The sequence below is a fragment of the Rhipicephalus microplus genome, chromosome 3, assembly GCF_043290135.1.
Source record: "Rhipicephalus microplus isolate Deutch F79 chromosome 3, USDA_Rmic, whole genome shotgun sequence".
NCBI classification, from domain to species: Eukaryota; Metazoa; Arthropoda; class Arachnida; order Ixodida; family Ixodidae; genus Rhipicephalus; species Rhipicephalus microplus.
The window spans coordinates 52,313,117-52,332,226 of record NC_134702.1 but is presented as its reverse complement, the minus strand read 5'-3'; the positions used below and the strand labels follow the sequence as shown (position 1 = coordinate 52,332,226).

The 19,110-nt window shown below is 46.6% G+C and overlaps 1 protein-coding gene across 3 annotated transcripts in view; it reads right to left on the bottom strand.

The window, feature by feature from the left end:
* The window catches only part of LOC119161423 (uncharacterized), a 247,530-nt gene extending 230,880 nt beyond the window's left edge, over window positions 1-16,650 (bottom strand). For 2 of the 3 annotated variants that reach the window (XM_075889566.1, XM_075889567.1), the window contains exon 1: window positions 15,815-16,649. In XM_075889566.1, the coding sequence (XP_075745681.1) occupies window positions 15,815-15,881 (67 nt within the window). In that variant the 5' untranslated portion in view covers window positions 15,882-16,649. Of the gene's footprint in view, window positions 1-15,814 lie in introns of all 3 variants that reach the window. The other variant, XM_075889565.1, reaches the window with a different exon arrangement.
* Between the last annotated feature and the right edge of the window lie 2,460 nt (window positions 16,651-19,110).

Here is a 19,110-nt window from a genome sequence, read left to right as displayed (position 1 = left end):
CTTCTGTTTTTTTTTTTTGTCTTGGAAGATCTAACCACTTGAAGGGATAAAAAGAAAGAGTGGCGCACTTGGAACGTGGCACCAATAACAAACAGAAGTAGTTTTTTTTCTTTTTTTTCCATTTCTACCCGCTCGGCTCGATCGTGCGCCGTGGGGCAGCTTTTTGAGCGCACTTCATACATAGAGAGAAAGAAAGAGATATATAGAGAAAGAGAGAGAGAGATAGATCTTGCCGGAGTGCGTACTATAACGTCATGGTCTCTACCCACTGTCAGCGCGACTTAAATGATAGTACACTGTTGTACCTCATAGGCGGTCTGAAATCCTCGCGGTGAACTTTTTTTTCCTGTGCCGACCAGTATCCTCTGCGTCTGTTGGTTCAACGCCCACCCATTTCTTTTTTTTTCATTTTCGCAGCCAGCCGTAGAGGTGTGTTTGAGACAGGAGCTCGCGAACGTCCTCTATGCACTCCTTTCCAGCCGTAGATTGATGGGCTGGCGCTTTCAACTGATACGCTTTTAAAGAGGCACGAGCGGCCTCTCCTGCTCCGTGAGATGGATGCTGCGGGATTCCCCCTGTCTCTGGAGGCTTTGAGTTCGCTGTCGTCACCGTAGCAGATAGGTCTGCGCTGCACAACGCCGGTTTCGGTAAGCCACGTGTAATGGCTCACATAGTATAACGCATGTAGCTTCGTTTTCAATTTCCCGCCTCTTTCCTCATTCTTTCTAAGACTTTGTACATTGTATATGGCCGTGCGCAGGGAATGTTACACATGATGCTTTCTTCTCGTACAGTGGCAGAAGGCAAAGCGTTTGCACTGAACTTCAGAAGAGATTTGCACGGCAAGTAAACGCACTCAACAAGTATCAAATTGAAAAGTGACTGTAGGAAGGTGTGCTGTGCTGTATTGTGTTTGTGTTTAACATTGTAGCCTTAGAGGCTTAGGTTAGTCAAAATACAGCAGAGCACCGGGTCTCCTTCGCACGCCTAGAATATGGGAGGAAGGAAAATAGGAGGAAAAGAACGGCAGGAAAGTTAACCAGTCTATAAGCAGCCGGTTTGCTACTCTGCGCATGGGAGGGGTGATATGAAAGATAGCGAGGAAAAAGGGAAGAGAGATGAACACAGCCCATTAGGCAGGACACGCGCGCACCTAGAGTATGGCATTGTTGCTTAGTCATGGTGAGTGCGTAAGCGTTGCGGGCCTATAAGCGTTCACGGTGTTCAGGCTTGTTACTTTTCGTATTACAGCCGGCTTATCCTAAACCAACCCATCTTTGTTTAATTGCGCATAGCTTGTAAATTGCCATATTTGGACGAACATTTTGAGACTCCCGATTTCAACCTTCAAGTTCTGTTGGCACATACAGTGAGAGAGAGAGTGAGCGAGAAAGAAAATAAATAAATACGAAAATGATCTTATTATCTAAAATAGCAAAATGAGCCGGAAGGTACGGAATTATGAACCTAGAGAAGGTGGTACACATTACCAGAATGATTATGCCGGTCTATCATGATGCAACGCATGAAAACAACGTGTCTAGATAAAAGATTGAGACGCGCTTATAATTTCGCACACTAATTTCCAGCACGCCCTAACACGGGGTAGCTAAGGCACAGGGAGCCGTACAGTACTACGTCAAATAAATCACAACAAACACTCCGGTTCATTACCGGGAAAGAGGCGAGGTGTACTAACTCCGCTGGTCACTCTCATATAATCACTCGGCTTGGTGAGTTTGCGTTGCAGGGTTAAAGTCCGTTCCGGTGCTTGCGTTTAGCTCGTGCGAGATGCATCCATCCACACGGATACCCTTTTGTTTTCGAACAATGGCCTCGACGTGAGCATGCCCAGTTCGGTTGAGTGGCAGATAAGCTCGGAAGAAAAGCGAAAGTGTCCCGGAAAGAGCGAATAGTTTCAGTGTTGCGTAGCACTGCGGCGAACGTGGAAGAGTTGAATGGCAGATAAACGGAGAGAAAACGAGAAAGGTGTCGTAGGGAAAAGTCGGGGAGCTACACAGGTATCTCTTTTTGATTGATATGTGGGGTTTAATGTAACAAAACCGCCATATGATTATGAGAGAAGCCGTAATAGAGTGCTCCGGAAATTTTAACCACCTCGGGTTTTTTCTTAACGTTCACCCAAATCTGAGCAAACGGGCCTACAGCATTTTCGCCTTCATTCAAAATGCAGCAACCACAGCCGGGATTCGATCCCGCGACCTGCGGGACAGCAGCCGAGTACCTTAGCCACTAAACCACCACGGCGGGGCACGGGTATTTGGTAAGACAGCCGGTTTGTGAATTCGTGTTGGAAATATCGTAACGTGGGGGCGTAGAAAAAACAAAATAAAAGTTTGCGAAATGTTGCGAGTGAGAACAAGAAGCCATTCATTATGCGGGCAGCGTATGCGGCTAAAACGACTCCGTTCTCGCGTTAGGCTCTGCGGCTGACGTCGGCGATTGCACTGTAAGGCAGTAGCTGCGATCCTATCTCGCGGCAGACAGCGAGATGTTTATCACATCTGAGAGGAGGTGACGTAACGTCTACGACCAGCACACCTGGCTGCGTCCTGTCTCTGCACAGCGCATCACTCATATGGAAACGAGTTCTTCAACACGCTACGGTGAGCACCAACTATCGTGCGGTGGCATTGCCTGCACATGACGACTCAAGCGGGAGCAACACCTGCGTTCGCCGTAAAATTCTGGGCGTCGTCGCGTTGTGTGCTGCGGCAAGATGGGACAATCAAGACAAAAGCGTTCGTTTACCACCCGCACTTTACGCTGGGTCGAAAAAGAAAATGTGGACGTAAACGAGGCAAAATAACAGCCGTAATATCGAAGAAAATGGTGTTTAATAATATAAAGAGACAAAATGAAGAAAATTTTTTCGTAAGCATTGAACTAGATAAGCGTTTCTGAGGAGAGAGAAAGAGAGAGAGAAAGAGAGAGAGAAAGAGAGAGAGAAAGAGAGAGAATAAAATAAAAGAAAGGCAGAAAGGTTAACCAAAAATTGGAGCATCCGGCTTGCTACCCTGCACTGAGGGAAGGGAGAATGGAGAAAAAAGATGAGAAAGAAAGCGAAGAGCGAAATAGACGCACGAAAAAGAAAGTGTGAGCTTGGGTGCTATAGCCCATACAATAGGCCACTACAACGCAAAAAGCTCAACAGCTCTATGCTGCTATTATTTACTATATAGTGATGCGTTAGTTCTCACACTGAGGGTTGAACTTGAACAGAAATGTGTGCGTCGAAACGTTGTGTCACAGAGTGAACTTCTGCAGCCGAATTCATTGTTGCCATATTATTTTCCTTATCTGTTTATCTGTTTATCTTTTCCATATGTTTATAATGGTTAATTATTGTTTCCGTTAGTTTTTCGCTGCATAATTTATCGAAATAGAGTAGCCGAGGGTTTTAACATCATCTCCAGAGCAATGAGAAATTCGTATATATTAAATGTGTGCTGGGGCCGGCATTTCAACAAGCGAACCTCTTCTTTTCAAGGCGGCTGTTTTTCCAATAGAAGCGAAAATGCTTAATGCCCATGTGCTTGGATATGGGTGCGCGTCAAAGAACCCCAAGCGGTCAAAATTTCCAAAGCCCTACACTATGGCGTCTCGTCTCTCATAATCATATCCTGGTTTAGGGATGTTAAACCCCAACAACTATTATTACGTTGCAGTTGCGATCTTGGAAAAGACAAGTTCACTTCTCGGGACGTCGGCTACAGCACACATTTCATGTTTACGGATTTCTCGTCGCGAGTCTGCTGCGTTCCCCTTCCCACCTTTATTTCGAAACTCTGCAGCAAAGCGGTTGTAACAGAACAGAGGGAAGAACAGATGAAAACGAGGGACGGGCGAAACGAGAATATACGGGAGTGTGCGCAATGTGCGGGTGGCATGCATGTACCGACTGTAGGATGCACGTATAAACGTCGACGAGATTCTATTGCGCTCAGTACGCGTAGTCTTGACGCGCACGCCTATATGAGCTGCGTATTCTTTAATTTTGGCCTGGTTCCCCACCAGAGGGTGACTAGCGACGCCGGGGCAATTTTCTCCTTCGTCGGGCACAGCATACGTTTCTTCCGGTGCTGGTGGTATCTCGTTCCTGTGTGACAGAACAAATAAATGGCGAGACAGATAAAAACGTAAGTCGGAAGCGATGGCAGCTCCTTTCGTATTTGCAATATTTTTTTATATGCCTCTTCTTTTGTGACCCGGTGTATTTCCTTCGTTTCAATCTTGTCTTTGCACTTTATTTGTTTTTTTTTTCTTTCTTCTCTCTCTTTGTCAATAGTTTCTTCTGCTGCCTTCCTTTGACCTTCATTCTCGAGCCACTGGCGCATTTCTTTTTGCTTCCCCGCAAGGTTTCCCCGACATGCGCGATCTTGTATACCAGTAGTCTATATATCCTCGCGCCATACTTATCTGGACCCTCCAAGCGTGTATAGACTGCGCGTGCGCAGCTAATAGCGCGCTCGCCGCACCGGAAAGATTCCTCATGTAGATTGCCGTGGAAGGGGAGAGGTTTTGTGAAAGGAAGGCGAAGAACAAAGGAGGGATGAGAGTCCGGTGTATACGGTAGAGTGTTTTTTTTTTCTGTTTGGCCACCACGGCCAGTGGTTAGCACGGCACACGAGTTTTCGATGCAGGCTATATAGACGGTAAGACACCGCAACAACGGCGCGTGTGCAACGCACGGCGGCGTTAACATTCCGCGCGAATAGAAGCGTGCAAGGCTGCTCGCAGTCGGCGCCTCACGTTGGAGCATACCAACCATACAAAGCGCCGAGTTTTTGTGCAGTCATGCTGCCCTGCTTGTGTGCGCCTCAATGAACACACACGCCACGTAAACCTTGCACGCATGAATTCTTCGTGCCTGCTGGTGGCAGTATGGGAGTTCAATTGTGTCTAGATTCGGCTACTGCAATATTGTGACCATCCCAGCTACACGAAATAAACGCGCACCCGGCACGTGATGCTAATATGTCGGAAGTGTGATCGCTCTTAATGAGATTGGGTGCTGTGCAATGATGGATTATTTGTAGTTGGTTGCACGCAGCCGAATGGAACGGTGTGGAAGCTACGACTCACGATGCTGCCACATGTGTTCGAATGAAAACTGTTGTAAGAGGTGCTAAGGCTTCACCTGGTACGCAGTATACTGGTAAAGAGAATCACAAAAGGTATATCCATGACATTCTGTCTTCCGCAAGTATTCGTGCAGCAGGAATATTCGCCAATAGTGCGATGATGACGTGCCGGGGAACTTATGATTGAAGGGCTTCTGACTTCAGATAAACCTATATACTACCGTGCATGAGCTCCTTAAATCCGCGTAAAAGATGGTCGCAATATTGTGGAAGCAGATCGCCTAGGTGACTTACTCTCAAACCACTGTAATGATGTTCCGACGTGCTTAACTTCACAGTGCTCCCTAGAACGGCCTTACACAACAAAAATATGATCGCATAGACTCGTCGTGTGCCAAGATATTCAGAGATGCTTGGCCAGCCCACTGCAGCGTCAAACGCTAATAAGTGTTATGTCGAGGAGTTCCTTACTATTTGACATTTACAACCCGTGAGCTACCCGCCCGCAGTCAGTGAAATGCTGGTGTTGTTTATGCTTTCTACATACCAGTATAAGTCAACAACTGGTAGCGCGCTTTACTTGCGGTTTGTTCACTTCGCGCACATTACAGAAGTTTCTTTTCAGCTATGGATAAGCTCGTGTGCAGCTACATTGTAATAGTCCACAAAAAGCCTACGGAGAGAACTTCGATAGGAGTGTGTGCGTGTGAACGATCTATTGCAACGTAAGCTCCTGCAAGCGAACTGCAGTTTGCCGTATAATTTTTTTTACTTGTTTTATTTCGCTATGCTTTCTTAATTGTTGATTTTTAATAATGAATGAGTACTTGTCACTGTTTTGTTTTTCACTGAAGAACCTATAGAAATGCAGCTGCCAGCGTAATATAAACTTCAACTTCTACGTACCAAACCAGTGAGAAGAGAACAGGACTCAGTCGAAAGTCATTAAAGCAGGGTAAGCTTTTACAGCACCGTACCAATTTAGCATAAGGTACCACAGCAACAAAAAGCGGACAACGTACATCAGGAAGCATGCAAGCAGCCTCCAGTCTCAGTATTCCTTTTTTGTTTTGTGTGTTTTTTTCTTTCTTTTCGGCCATTTTTATCGCTCCTATTATGTTCCCTTTGCCGCAGTCTGGCACGATACCCCGGTGTCCCGCATGAAGGGCGCCATCCGACCGTGAACTTGATCGCGCGCACAAACTGCGTGCGCGTCTCGCATCGGCATTATGCGCGAGTGCGAGCGTCTGAGAGCCTTGAAGGGCGTTTGCGCGGCCATTTTGCGCTTTATCGTTTCGCATAAAACTGCTGTGCTTAAGCGCGTGCTGCCGGCGGAGGTATACGCACTTGTCGGCGAGCGCGGACTGCGTAAAGATTTATTGGAAGTATTTCCACAACTGCTGCGGTGTACTGTGATTGTGCGGGTGCGATAAGAAGCCGAGGCGATCAAGAAGGATCGGTGTGCTTGAAGTCTCGCAAAATGATTTTCGAAAGATTAACCCGTTGTTGTTCGCTATGTGGTGTCGATCTTTAATATCACAAGGTTGAGACGCTTTCTCAGAAAACAACTTCCCCCTTGCGTATCCCTTTGTTTCAACATCAACGCGCTGATGTAACGTACGTGCCTTTGTCACGTGCACGAGAGCTCCCAGTGTGCGGAAAACTGAAAGGCCTTGCAAGGCAAGCGGACTGATAAGGTTAATGAATTTACCCTCACTGTTAGTGAATTCCGCGCGTTTTAAGTGTGCGTGAGCGCCTTGAATCATTGTTATTCGTAAAATATTGAAACCGCAGTTAATTACTGGAGCGCGAGATAGCATTTGAACCACAGAGAAGAGGCGTATGGAGGTAACGGGAAGGTGTTACTTAATTTGGTGCAATTGCCGCGCTTCCAAAGAGTCTTCGCAGCGAATAACGCCAAGGTGCGCAAACACAAGTGACAAATCTTGAAGGGCAAGTCAGGACACGTATGCCATGTACAGAATCGTTCCGTTTGACTCGATGTATCCAAGCAGTCGAAATTAAAACGCTGGCCACGTAATCAGAAACCACATTCTCGTGTTAGCCGGTGGCAAGTGTATACTTACAAACTACTGGCTCAAGTACCCACAGGCCTAGTTCGCACAAAAAAATGACGTGTATGCATCTGAAAAATATTTTAGTGAGGCAGATAACGTGGCTCATCCAGAAAGCGTCGGTGTGTCTTAGACGCAACGTATCGATCCAGTCAGTGCCCTTTGGTTTCTTGAAGTTTGTTAAATCGAAAATCGGTGACATTTCTGACATAACTGCGCAATAGAAGATCCTAAGTGAACCTTGAAACTTGAAAAAATAAAGCATCAATTAAAAATTATTGTCGTCTCCCTTGAAAACATTCGCAATAAAAACGCAACTGTATTCATCGATTATTGTTCCTACACTGAAAGAATCCGTCGAGTGAAGCGGGAACTTACACGCTCGAACTGTTCTTTGTATTTTCTGATAGAAATTCTAGCAACAGTGACTCCGACAGTCGCCGAATTCAGGGAGGAAGAGAGAGAGAGAATGAGACAAAGTATTAGCGTGGTTGTTGGGGCTCAAAGTTTATACGTTGACCAGGATATCAGGCTGATGGTTCACGGCTACTAAAAATAGCTTCGTCGTCCTGGTGGTGTGCGAGGCCACAGTAATCCTTCCACTCGCCGACGAAAGCCCCTTCATACGCCTCGCTGTCCACGGAACAGGCCAACTTTTCAGGATCTCGTTTTGCCAACCTGTATTTATTTTTTTCAGAGGAAAAGGGAGGAGAGTGTCGATACGAGCACCACTCCCTCGATATCTCCCTCCAGTTCCAAGGTCTTGGTCCATGCTGTTCGTACGTTGCTTCGCCATCGAAAGAAACGTCGAACCATACGAAGCAGTGAACAAACACACGTTTTTGGGATCGTTCAGGCAAGCGAACAATTAGTGGGGAACACTGGGCCGTGCTGAAACTGGCGTTGCGTAACAAGCACAGCGATATTAAAACTAATGGAGTCTCAGTGGCCGTAGAGAGAAAGGAGAGGTTGGGGGTTCGGCGTCTTGTCGTTTATTCTCGGCTAACAAGGCCGCCGCGGCCTTTTTAATGGATTCCCTGTGTGCATACGCCTCGCAGCCACCTCCCTCCCGGGCGGCATGCGCGTCGGGCTTGTGTGCGCGATAGTTTCGGGGCGAGGACCGCTCTATAGAGTGAACAGGACCTTCTCCTCGGTTGCTTCACGACGATAGAAGAACGAAGAGGTACAACAAGAAAGGGAGAGGATGTGCGAGATAAAGAAGAGGAGGCAGGGAAGGAGACAGATTACGACGTCGAAGAAGACTTTACGGCCAGCTCTTCGCGCATAATCGACTATTGCGCCACTCCTTCGCGTCTAGGGTGCTCGCGAGCCTTTTTGTGTCTTCCAGCTAGGGTGTCCGCGCACTGATTATTCGCTACCAAAGCGAACCTGAAAGTGAATGAGTGATTAATAAAAAGTTGGGCAAAGGAAAAGAAAGATTACGTTGGAGCGGCTTGCACAGCCATATCACTTTACTGAAGATTGATGACGAGCTTTGAGTATATAGGATCGATCTCGGACGTGAAGACACAATGCTTGTTCCCCGTTAAACAGGCGAGTGTTAAAGTGTCCAGCCCTGTCGTTCACTTGAGACGTGTACAAAGCGTGAATGTTGGCACAATGGTTTGAGACTATCTCCTCTCGCGACCGCGTCTTTAAAAAGGTAATGACACCAGTCTTCGAAACCAGGTTTGATTCTTCAGAGAAATTTCCTGTTATACAGAGACGGCTCCGAGCTTCTTTGAATCTCACTAAATGCCGATAAAGTGTTTTATTTTGATACTGAAATGAATGTGCGCATGGCGCACCTACCGACATCTGACATTGACGTGACTCGCGACAGGCTATACTTTGTCAATTCTACTGACTTAATGCATGAATCTGCGGTTGGTTGTGATGACGTCATGTGTCAAAACATACAAAATGGACGCTTGCACTTTACCAACGGAGCCACTGATTGAAGCGGCCGGGCATACTTCGCGACATCTGGCGCGAGTACGTTACGATAATCTTATAGCTCGTCTCGACGTCAAGGTGCTGAGAAAACTATAGCTTTCAGGAATATCTTTGAAGTGTTTTTGTTCCGAGTGCATGAACGCTCACCAGCACATTTCCTATGATCTTGGGGGCTTGGGATTTTATTTGACTCAAAAAAAAAAAACAGAAAATTTTCGCGTCGCTGCCCCTTTAACAGATGGGTGTCACACCGTGAAGTCATTGCTGTTTGGGGTCAAAAGGGGCTGTGCGTGACATGTAGCTGGAGAGGTTTTTCGACACGTTTCGTTCTCTAGACGGTGCCTACGCAATGCACGTGACCTATTCCGTCACCGCCGGCGTGACGACGTGAGCGTGCCAGTAACGCGAGTCGTGAGTATTCGTAATTTTAACGCGCGCGCACTTGGTGAACTGCTAAGCTTCTTAAGTTCACGTGCATTGCAGTCTGTTTGTAACACGCATTCACAGAAGGTTAACTACGTGCACTTATTATTTCACGTTGGAGTCATTGCTGAGCATCTACGTCAGTTTGGCTGTTGTCAGTTAGTCTAGGCAGCAACATATTCTCCGGATGAGCATCATTTTTTCCCGTGCGTAAGCGAGAGGCAGCGACATTGCAGATGACACTAGTCCTCCTCCTATGACAACGCTGTTTATATTATAGACGTGATTGTATTGGCAATATACCCACTCCATGACTGTAAAGCTTGCTTTTCTGCAGTGCAGTTAGCCCAACTGATGACAGTTTGTTGTTTCTGCAAGCAGAGTTGCGAATGCATGCGTTGCAGTTGTTCTGCATGCGTTGCGAATCAAAAAATGTCGACGCAGCGCTTTTCGTATGAACACGCACAATAGACAAGCCACAGCACGGGAAAGATATGCCCTCATCATCCCTTGAAGCGCTAAAGGTACCGCCATTGGTTGGGTTAGTATGCGATTCTGGGTAGAACGCTTCAGCATTATTTCAAAATATCTTCCAGTATACTTTAAGTCTAATTATTCAGAAAGCGTTGATGCCTTAAAGTTTTTCAACGCTCCCGAAAGTAGTGATGGTGGTCAACAAGGAGCAAAGAGTCACCGTCTATGGCCCGCCATGTTGATGCCGCAGAAAGCACCAACAAAAAAAGGAACAAAAAAAAATAGAATTAAAAAAATTAAGTCCAGCCAATTGGTTTCTGATTGCGAAGCAGTTGTGCCAAGTTACAATGCATTCATTTTGTTGTGCCGTGCACTTGTTGTACAGTGTTTACTTGTTTAAAATGAGCTTACAATATTGACTTTAGAAAGGCTGCGTTGAATTTCTCTTAGCTTAAGGTTGAAAAGCTGCACTACATTTGCCTAGACATCAATGCATAGATGCCCCGCCGCGATGGTCTAGTGGCTAAGGTACTCGGCTGCTGACCCGCAGGTCGCGGGATCGAATCCCGGCTGTGGCGGCTTCATTTCCGACGAAGGTGGAAATGTTGTAGGCCCATGTGCTCAGATTTGGGTGCACGTTAAACAACCCCAGGTGGTCAAAATTTCTGAAGTCCTCCACTACGACGTCTCTCATAATCATATGGTGGTATTGCGACGTTAAACCCCAAATACCAATAAATAGATCAATCAATCTGTCGATCAATCAATCAATGAAATAATCAAATAATGCATAGATGTAAGTTAATCTTCATGCATCCGACATCAAAAAAATATTTTGTTCTTGTCTAAAAATATATAAATTTGACGTACGGCTTAATAGCATTCGTAACACGCTTTAAAGCAGTCTATCCTTTTTGTACTAATAAGCATCGGATTAGAGTTCTTCACTGCATTCTTTGAGAAGTGTATTATTAGGTATTCCTGCAAAAGTGACGAATGCTTTTGAAAGGAGAATGCCTGGACTGATAGATAGATAGATAGATAGATAGATAGATAGATAGATAGATAGATAGATAGATAGATAGATAGATAGATAGATAGATAGATAGATAGATAGATAGATAGATAGATAGATAGATAGATAGTTAACTTTATTCGGGTCCGGAAGAATCTTCACCCCGTTTTTATAGGGGCAAGACTGCGGGCCGCTCCCACGTTGGGACAGGGAGGCCAAGCCTCACAGCCATATCGTGGACCTTCTGGACAGCCCGGAGTTGGTCAAAACAGTCGTGGCTCATGAGGAAAGCAGAGAAGGCTTCCTCCGTCAAGCTGTGGATTGCGTGGTGCTGCAAGGAGGGGCACGCCCAGAGCATGTGCTTAATGTCACTAACCGCCCCACAGTCGGGACACAGAGGAGAGACCTCTGTGTACCTACTGAAGACGGAGAGTGTTGGGTACGACTTTGTCTGCAGAAGCCTGAGAGTCACGGCCTGGGGCCTCGTGAGATTTCGATGTGGCATGGGAAAGCCCTGCGGCTCATCTAGTAGTGGCTAGTGATCTCGTTAAATGTGGAGAGAATGTCCCTGAAGCGGGGTGGGTCAGCTTCCGAAAGGGTCGGACCAAGCCCGTCGCCGGTCCCACCCGGCACACCGGCTTCAGTGCCCGGCGCGGCCAGCAAAACCTCGCGCCTGGGCATGGGCCAACTATGATTAAAAAGATGTTTTTGCCCACCATCACTACAAGGGTTGATTGATTGATTGAAACATATGTGGGGTTTAACGTCCCAAAACCACTTTATGGTTGTGAAAGATGCCGTGGTGGGAGACGCCGGAAATTCCGACCACCTCAGGTTCTTTAACGTGCGCCCAAATCTTGACACACGGGCCTACTCGATACAAAGGTTCTCACGCAATTTTATCTCTTGCAGTGCTGGTAACCTGAACAATGTCTTGTTTCTTTTGTCGCAGCGAAACATTTAACATATAGCTTCTAGCCAATCGGCCCAGAAACTCAACAGTCTAGTAATTTGGTTTTCGTATCTCTTTTTTTTTTCGTTTCTTTTCCTGAAACCGTATGGTGTCGTACTTTAGAAACACGTTTGAATGCGCTGTTAAAACTATGTTCTTTTTGTTGTTTGTTTTCTGGCGTGATTATTCGACTGCTTCGCCAAACTGGACGACACTGATGATGCCTGAACTATGGCCCATACTAACGGGGGATTGGCCAAGAATTGGTTATATGGACTTCAGGGCCTTTCAAGTAATAAATAATCTCAAGAAAAAGAAGGAAGGACGTATCATTAGTGTTTCTTTTCTGTTTTTCAAACCCCACCTTAATTTAATTCCGCCGAAATGCAAAGAGAAGTGACTTAACTAAAATGTGGCCAACCGACTAAGTTGTATTATTGCCACTTTCAATGGAGCAACATAAAAACTACAAAAATAAGTGCACTAGACCTTAGAAATCCTTACGAACGAAGCGTTTTTCACAAAAATGCGTCTTGACTTCAGCACATGCATATTGCTTTAGCTGTACCTTGACACATTTAATGTCAGATGACTTAATTTGAAACTAGGTCCCAAAACCTTAGCGGACGCGGGACCGTTTTAAAAATGATGCAGTGTGCGCAAAAGAAAAAAAAAAAGAAGTGTTATCTGAGATAATACTGGAACGGTTGAGTCTTCTGAACGCAGACATAAAAACCAAACTTTTTTAAGCGTAAACGAACATTTTAATCTGATTTATATTTGTTACGGTGTCCCTTATCTTAAACGACAATGATGAGCGTATTCATGTGAGCGTGTTAAGCATGTTCCCATAGCGCGAAGCAGATTGCCTTATTTGATGTCGTATATGCACTAAATAAACAAAAAAAGTCACACAGGCTGATCATTATACTCTAAAATTTTTCAGGAATCGAATGCAACAGCAGACGATCGGCAGTTTGAACTGACAAAAAAAAAAGAGTTTTAAGAGAAAAAAACATATTCGGTGCTCATTAGTACGGCACAAAAAAGCTGAATTGAGGACAAGTGACCGAAATAGCCCTGCGGAGTCAGACGCACTATATCTCCATCTCTAGGCGCAAGTTCTCGTTTTCCCTGAAACTAACAGTAGAGTCTCGCTGCTGCGTATACAATCACGAGCAGGCGTGACTCGCAGTGCGGGGGCTTCCGAACGTCCGTGAGTCGTGTCACGTGACGACGGCCGCGCGCACGCGCGCGGGTCGTTTATTTAGAAAGCGGAAACAAAGGGAACGTTTTTACTTTCTAATTGCGTGAAGCCGGCGAAACAGTGCTTTTCGACTGCGGTGTGCACTGTCTATTATCTATTCTCTTTCATCGCGTGCGTTTTCGTCAGCCGCGAGGTGTCTCGGATCCACTTACAACGCAATCATCTATATCAGGAGTTGGAGACCTATTAATCGGGGGGCTGCATGCGGCCCACGTGACAGTCAACGCATCAAGACGTCAAGACGGTCAACGCGCTACAGGCAACGCGTCAAGACCCTCTGCCCCATTTCCCTTGCCACGTCCCATATAAAAGCCGACATGGCAGTTTTGACCCATGATGAAATTTTCGCTTGTAACATATATGATTGATTGCAACTCCGTGACGTGCGTACCTTCTCATCTTTCTGCAACCTCTTTTCTCCCCTTTATCCCTTCCCCAGTGCAGGGTAGCAAACCGGATGTGCGTCTGGTTAACCTCCCTGCCTTTCCTTGCATCTTTATATATATATCTCTCTCTCTCGTGACGTGCGCGCTGAAAATATACGTGATTTCTAATCCATTTGCACGAATCAGTGTCCATTCGCCGAGATTCCTCACTTGGCCTGCAAAGCACCCCTCCCCCCCATTTCCATTACCTTTCCGTATTGCCCCCTGTTGTGTCGGTTTCATAGAACTTGCCACCCGTCTCAATTGGTGTGGGACCCCCGATGTACATCCATACAAATCATTCCTTTTCGTCTACTGTTTGAGCGATACTCTGCCGACATCACCTCGCTTTGTAAGCTGTGATATTATGATCAGAAGAAAGAAATAGAATCGGCTGAGAAGAATCCACACCTTTTGTTTTCTTTCGTTTAGACTCTGTAACGCGTAATCATAAAAAAAAAAACGAGGGCAAAACCTATATACTCTAGTTTGCGCGCCCACTTTGGTTTACGTGAAACGTTCAATTCCACGAGTTGGAGAATCAATCGAAGACGCCAATTCAGTCAGGCAGTTTGTTGGAGACTCGGGAACACCAAGTACATAACGGAAACTTTTCGTTCGACATTTATTCCTAATATAAACGTCATAACGTGGGCGCGTTTCGCTGGTGAACGCATCGAGAAGCATTGTGCCAAATGGTAACATTTTGTGCTGGTATGTGTATCACAATGACTTTCATTTTCGCATCAATTCAGTATTATGACCCGAAGCGGACGGCGGAAAAAGTTGCCATTTTACACAGCTTGACGAGGCCGCAGGCCCCCTTATTGGCGTTAACCGCAGTGATTTATTAGCATTATATGAGTATAATTCAACTTATCCATAATACGGTGAACACACAGGACAACAACAAAGTGCCGTCTAATCTTACGAAATGTCAATTCTTTGCAGAGAGAAAAATACGCAAGCTAATAACATAATTCCCATGTAACCATGATTATTGTAGAAATGAATGCTTGATTACTGATCAATGTAGAGAATATAATGCCAATAAGTGTCATGAGGTCTTTTTTTTAGCGCTTTTTGAAGCATCTCTCCCCCAAATGTCCTCCCACCATTGAATAAACGCATTCTCCATGATTTCCTGGTTATGGCTCAACACAGAGTCTGTTGTTCATGGCACGAACACCATATATTAATCGATGCCGGTATAGATATTCTGAACTTAGTGACACAGTAAACGTTTCGCTAAGCAACCAGCCTCTTTGACGCATTGTAAGAACTTGTTACTCTTGGCATCCGGTGAGTTTGCGCTGCTGCAGTAAAATTCAACGTGAGATTATGCCGTTTAGTTTGAAAAAGAAAAGTGCGCTTCATGTGCTACTGTGGCAATTACTGTTTCGTGATCGGCATAGAATGAATCGGACTAAAAAGAAAGAAACGTCTGCAGTTCTTCATCTTCCACGAAAGTGTCTGGGACGTTACGATGTCTATCTTCATCAGCAAACCAGAAGCCAATAATATATGCCTTCGAACACTATGTTCTCGTTGAAGACTAACGATACAAGTGTTCCGGTGCGACGTGACACCAAAGGGATAAGTTATTTAATGTGATACTGCTTTTGACGCCGTCCCCTGGTGACAGCGTCCGATACCTGGCGCGAGAGATTGCGCAAGAGGGCGGCTTAATTATGTTCCATGGATGAGAGTTTCACGCACGCATTTCATTCACGGAGATCCGCTGTGCACTCAGGCATACGCGCAGGAAGCAGGAAAAAGAGTTTTCAATATGTACGACGTTATAAATATTTGTAACTAAATATTGACACATGACGTAACAAGTCAATACCTTAGCAAGTGTCTCACTTGCTTTGTGCGTTGTTTTTTCGCTCTGCCAGCGAGTATTTTTATCGCTTTCCGCAAGTCCGATGCTGCTTTATCGCACTCTACATTTTTCACCCGTGCGCATAGGTGCCGTTATCGATATCTTCGAAATTAAAATTCTTAGGGCACGTGGCTGATGCGGGGCAACTTCCTTTGTATAACACGTCGCTTGTGTTCAGGACGAAAGTGCAGCGGCCCGTCGGCCTTTCGAGAAGTAAAGAGCTGAAAGTGGGCTTACCTGCAATGCAGCTTCCCGCCAAAGTGCACATTAGGAGGACGGAGGCCGCTTTTAACTTTGGCGTCATGACGACTGGTTGATTTCGGCCAGAACGGCCAACTCCAGCTTCACGGCGTCACCGAAAGAGAGATCTCGAGCTATTCCAAGGCTTTCAGATGTACGTCCTCCCGCCGCTGTGTTGGGACGTCCCGTAAAGAGCGACGCGGATAACTAGGCCAAGAACCAGGATTTCTCTTTGCTAGCCCGCACAAACTGTCGACACAAGAGCGTTCCGACTCTTTGAAAGTTCGCAACTGCCTCAGCAACAATGATTCCACTGACTGTTCCGCAGAGCTTTGGTTGGAGGTGGGCTTGGGTGTCAAGTTGAAATGGTCACTTACGGTGCGTTGTCAGGAACAAGCAATGTACAATACCCTCACTTCGAAGGACAGGCAAGAAGTAGGTTTCTTTCTGGCTGAACTTGGCGAGTGGCCAATTTAAACGAAAATGCGCACAAAGGGATTGTTTTCTTCGTTGTCACGAACTTAAGGAACGGTGCTGGACGAGTTTGTTTGGCGACACTCCGGTCGAAGCCGTTAGCGTGCTGTTGAGCGAGTCGAACTGTCTAGATGGAAGTGGGAGGACACGCTGTCACCGCCGCTCCTGTTCACACCACGACAAGTGTCACGAACTCCTGCGGGGCGACCCACTGAAGGGGCGTTTACACGCGCACGCCGCCGCGAACCACGGGGAAGCGTTGGCCCAAAGCAACGCGCGCCGAGGATCACGGAGCGGAGAGGGAGCGCCGCACGATGCGTACCCGACTCGAGCGCGGAGCACTTTGAGAGCAGCACCACGATGTCGCCGTTGCCGGCTGCTGCATCCCGCGGCGGCGCCTCCCGGGCGGACAATAAAAATTGGGGGGGGGGGGTGGGAAGCGAAAGTCAGAGGAGGAAGCAGCAGGAAGGCGGAGAGCGAGTCGAGGAGGGAGACGCGCCGCTCTTCTTCCTCATCTTCAGGTGGGAAGAAGGGAGAGAGCGGTGGGGCTGCGCGTGGCACTGCCGCCGTCAGCTGCCGCTGCATCCGCCGCTCTAGAGCGAGCGGGCCAACGCCACCGCCTCAGGAGAGTCCGGATGAGCACCAGCGGTGGCCGGCTCAACGCCCGCGGTGAGCGCTCTCGTCCCGAGGAGGAGGGTAGGCGATCTTTATAAACACTCTCTCTCTTTCGAGAGATTTCCCCTCCTCTGTCATCCTGAAAGATGCTCACACCCTGCTTTTTACTTCCGACCCCTCTGTGCTCTGACCACTGGCTACAATGCAAGAGGGAGGAGATCTCACACCGGAAAGGAGGGGAAGGAAAATACTCCGTGACGTCACGAGTAAGGGAGAGTGATAGGAAGAGAAGCAACCATGACGTTGCAGTCGGAACGAACAGAGAGCGCCATCCAGGCGAATGGTGGGGCAACCTGCGAGCGCGAGGTTGGGCGCACGGATGCAGCGAGCACGGGAAAGAGGAAGATGACGGTTTGCTCGTCGTGTGGCAAGTGAATGAGCGGGAAAAAGAATGTCTGGACCAGAAAATATTGCAGGACGTCCTCGTCTCTAACTTCTGCCAAGGAAGCAAATTTGCAGAGATTGTTATGAATGCGACACGACTTTTACCGGCGAGGAATCCGCGGCATGCCTTCAAGGATAAATTTAGATGGCTTCTCCACTGCACGCTGCTCGTTTAGTTAGTTTCTCGCATATTTGTCTTAGTAGAAAGGTAAGTCGTTAGTTGTAACGGGTGCACTTTCTGACTGCATATCTGCTGTCATTCTGTGGGGACTCTCTTAAACGTACTCATTAAGGAATTTGCTGTTTCTCGCGCAACATAGTATTATCCTTGTTTAGAAGGAAGCTCCTGCAGGACCAGTGGAATCCGGTCTCAGTGTCGCCCACATTAATGAACTCGGTGCACGATGAACGAGTAGCACTCTTTAATTCTAATGTCCATGTACTAGTGCACGCCGATTTTTCTCTTAGTCTGTACAGGTGGACGTCTTCGGAACTGCTAAGTGCCTATGCAACACGAGGCTTATGCGGTGGTTTAGATCACGAATGATAGTGGATAGACATTTCTTCCTTTTGGAATTGTCAATTTACTTAATCTCTCATTATCGATTACCTTGAAGACGCTGCATTGATTACGGTTTTTTTTTCTCTTTCTGTCCAGTGACACCAACGCGTGAGTATTCGCCGAAACAGTGCTTTAAATCCTTCTCTGAGTGTGTATTTAGAAGATGCTGGTGAATAACAACACAACTCATTGATTGAAATGCTAGATGTTAAATAGCGGACTTCGAGCGAGAGGGAATGATGCCTTTCTCTTCGGTTTTGTTCTTCTGTTTGCAAAGAGCCGCACTAGCGGTACTCTTTTCAACCGTTGAAGATACGAGGTTGCCTAAACCACCTTACCAAGCAGCAGCGATTGATGGTATCGAATACGCAGCGGTATGGTAACCAGTATCCGCGCTAATGGACCCACCCGGGAAACGCAAAGGTGGTTTGAATAGTTTGGGTGCAAATTCTGTTGCGCCAGACGTTAAACCTTAGACAAAAGTATCGATCGCTCGGGCCTTATCTTTGGTGTATTGACGGGGCAAACTAAGTCCCCAAGCACCCAAAGAAGACCGCCTTGAACTTTTTTTTTTTACTGTAGTTACAACCATGATCCCTAATGTATTCAGCGCTGCATACCAGCTCGGTTCAGAGTCTGGGTCATAGTATTCTGCTGCGGAATTTTCAAAGCAAGGCCTGTTGCGGTCCCACAAGCTGCTGAACTGGTGCCTGGGAGAAAAGATCACGTAGCCATGTATACTTGTCTTCATATCTGAGTTATATATCTGAGGCTGCCTGTGGGACTTTCAAAGATGAGTAAATATGTCTGTATACAATTTCAAAGCGCTTATGTTCTATCTCTGTTAGACGCAGCAGTGGCAGTTAATTGTGTAAGCAGCCGATCACTATGCTGTGTTGTATACCTAAGGAGTGAGCACCATAATTACAACCGTAACTATTCCTGGACTGTGAAAAGAAGGAGAGAGAAAGATGAAGAGGAGGGCAGAAAAGAAATCAGATATCAGCATCCGATTTGCTACCCAGCTTGGGGGTGGGAGACACGCGATGGGAAGAGAACGGAGAAATAGAGAAAAATCGATTAAAAACAACTAAAAACTACCACTAATAAACGATGTGACGAACGCTGCGAGCAAGTATTTGTTGCACTAGGAAAGTTATGTCACGGCTGTCCAGGGTAGGAAATATGATACGATGCA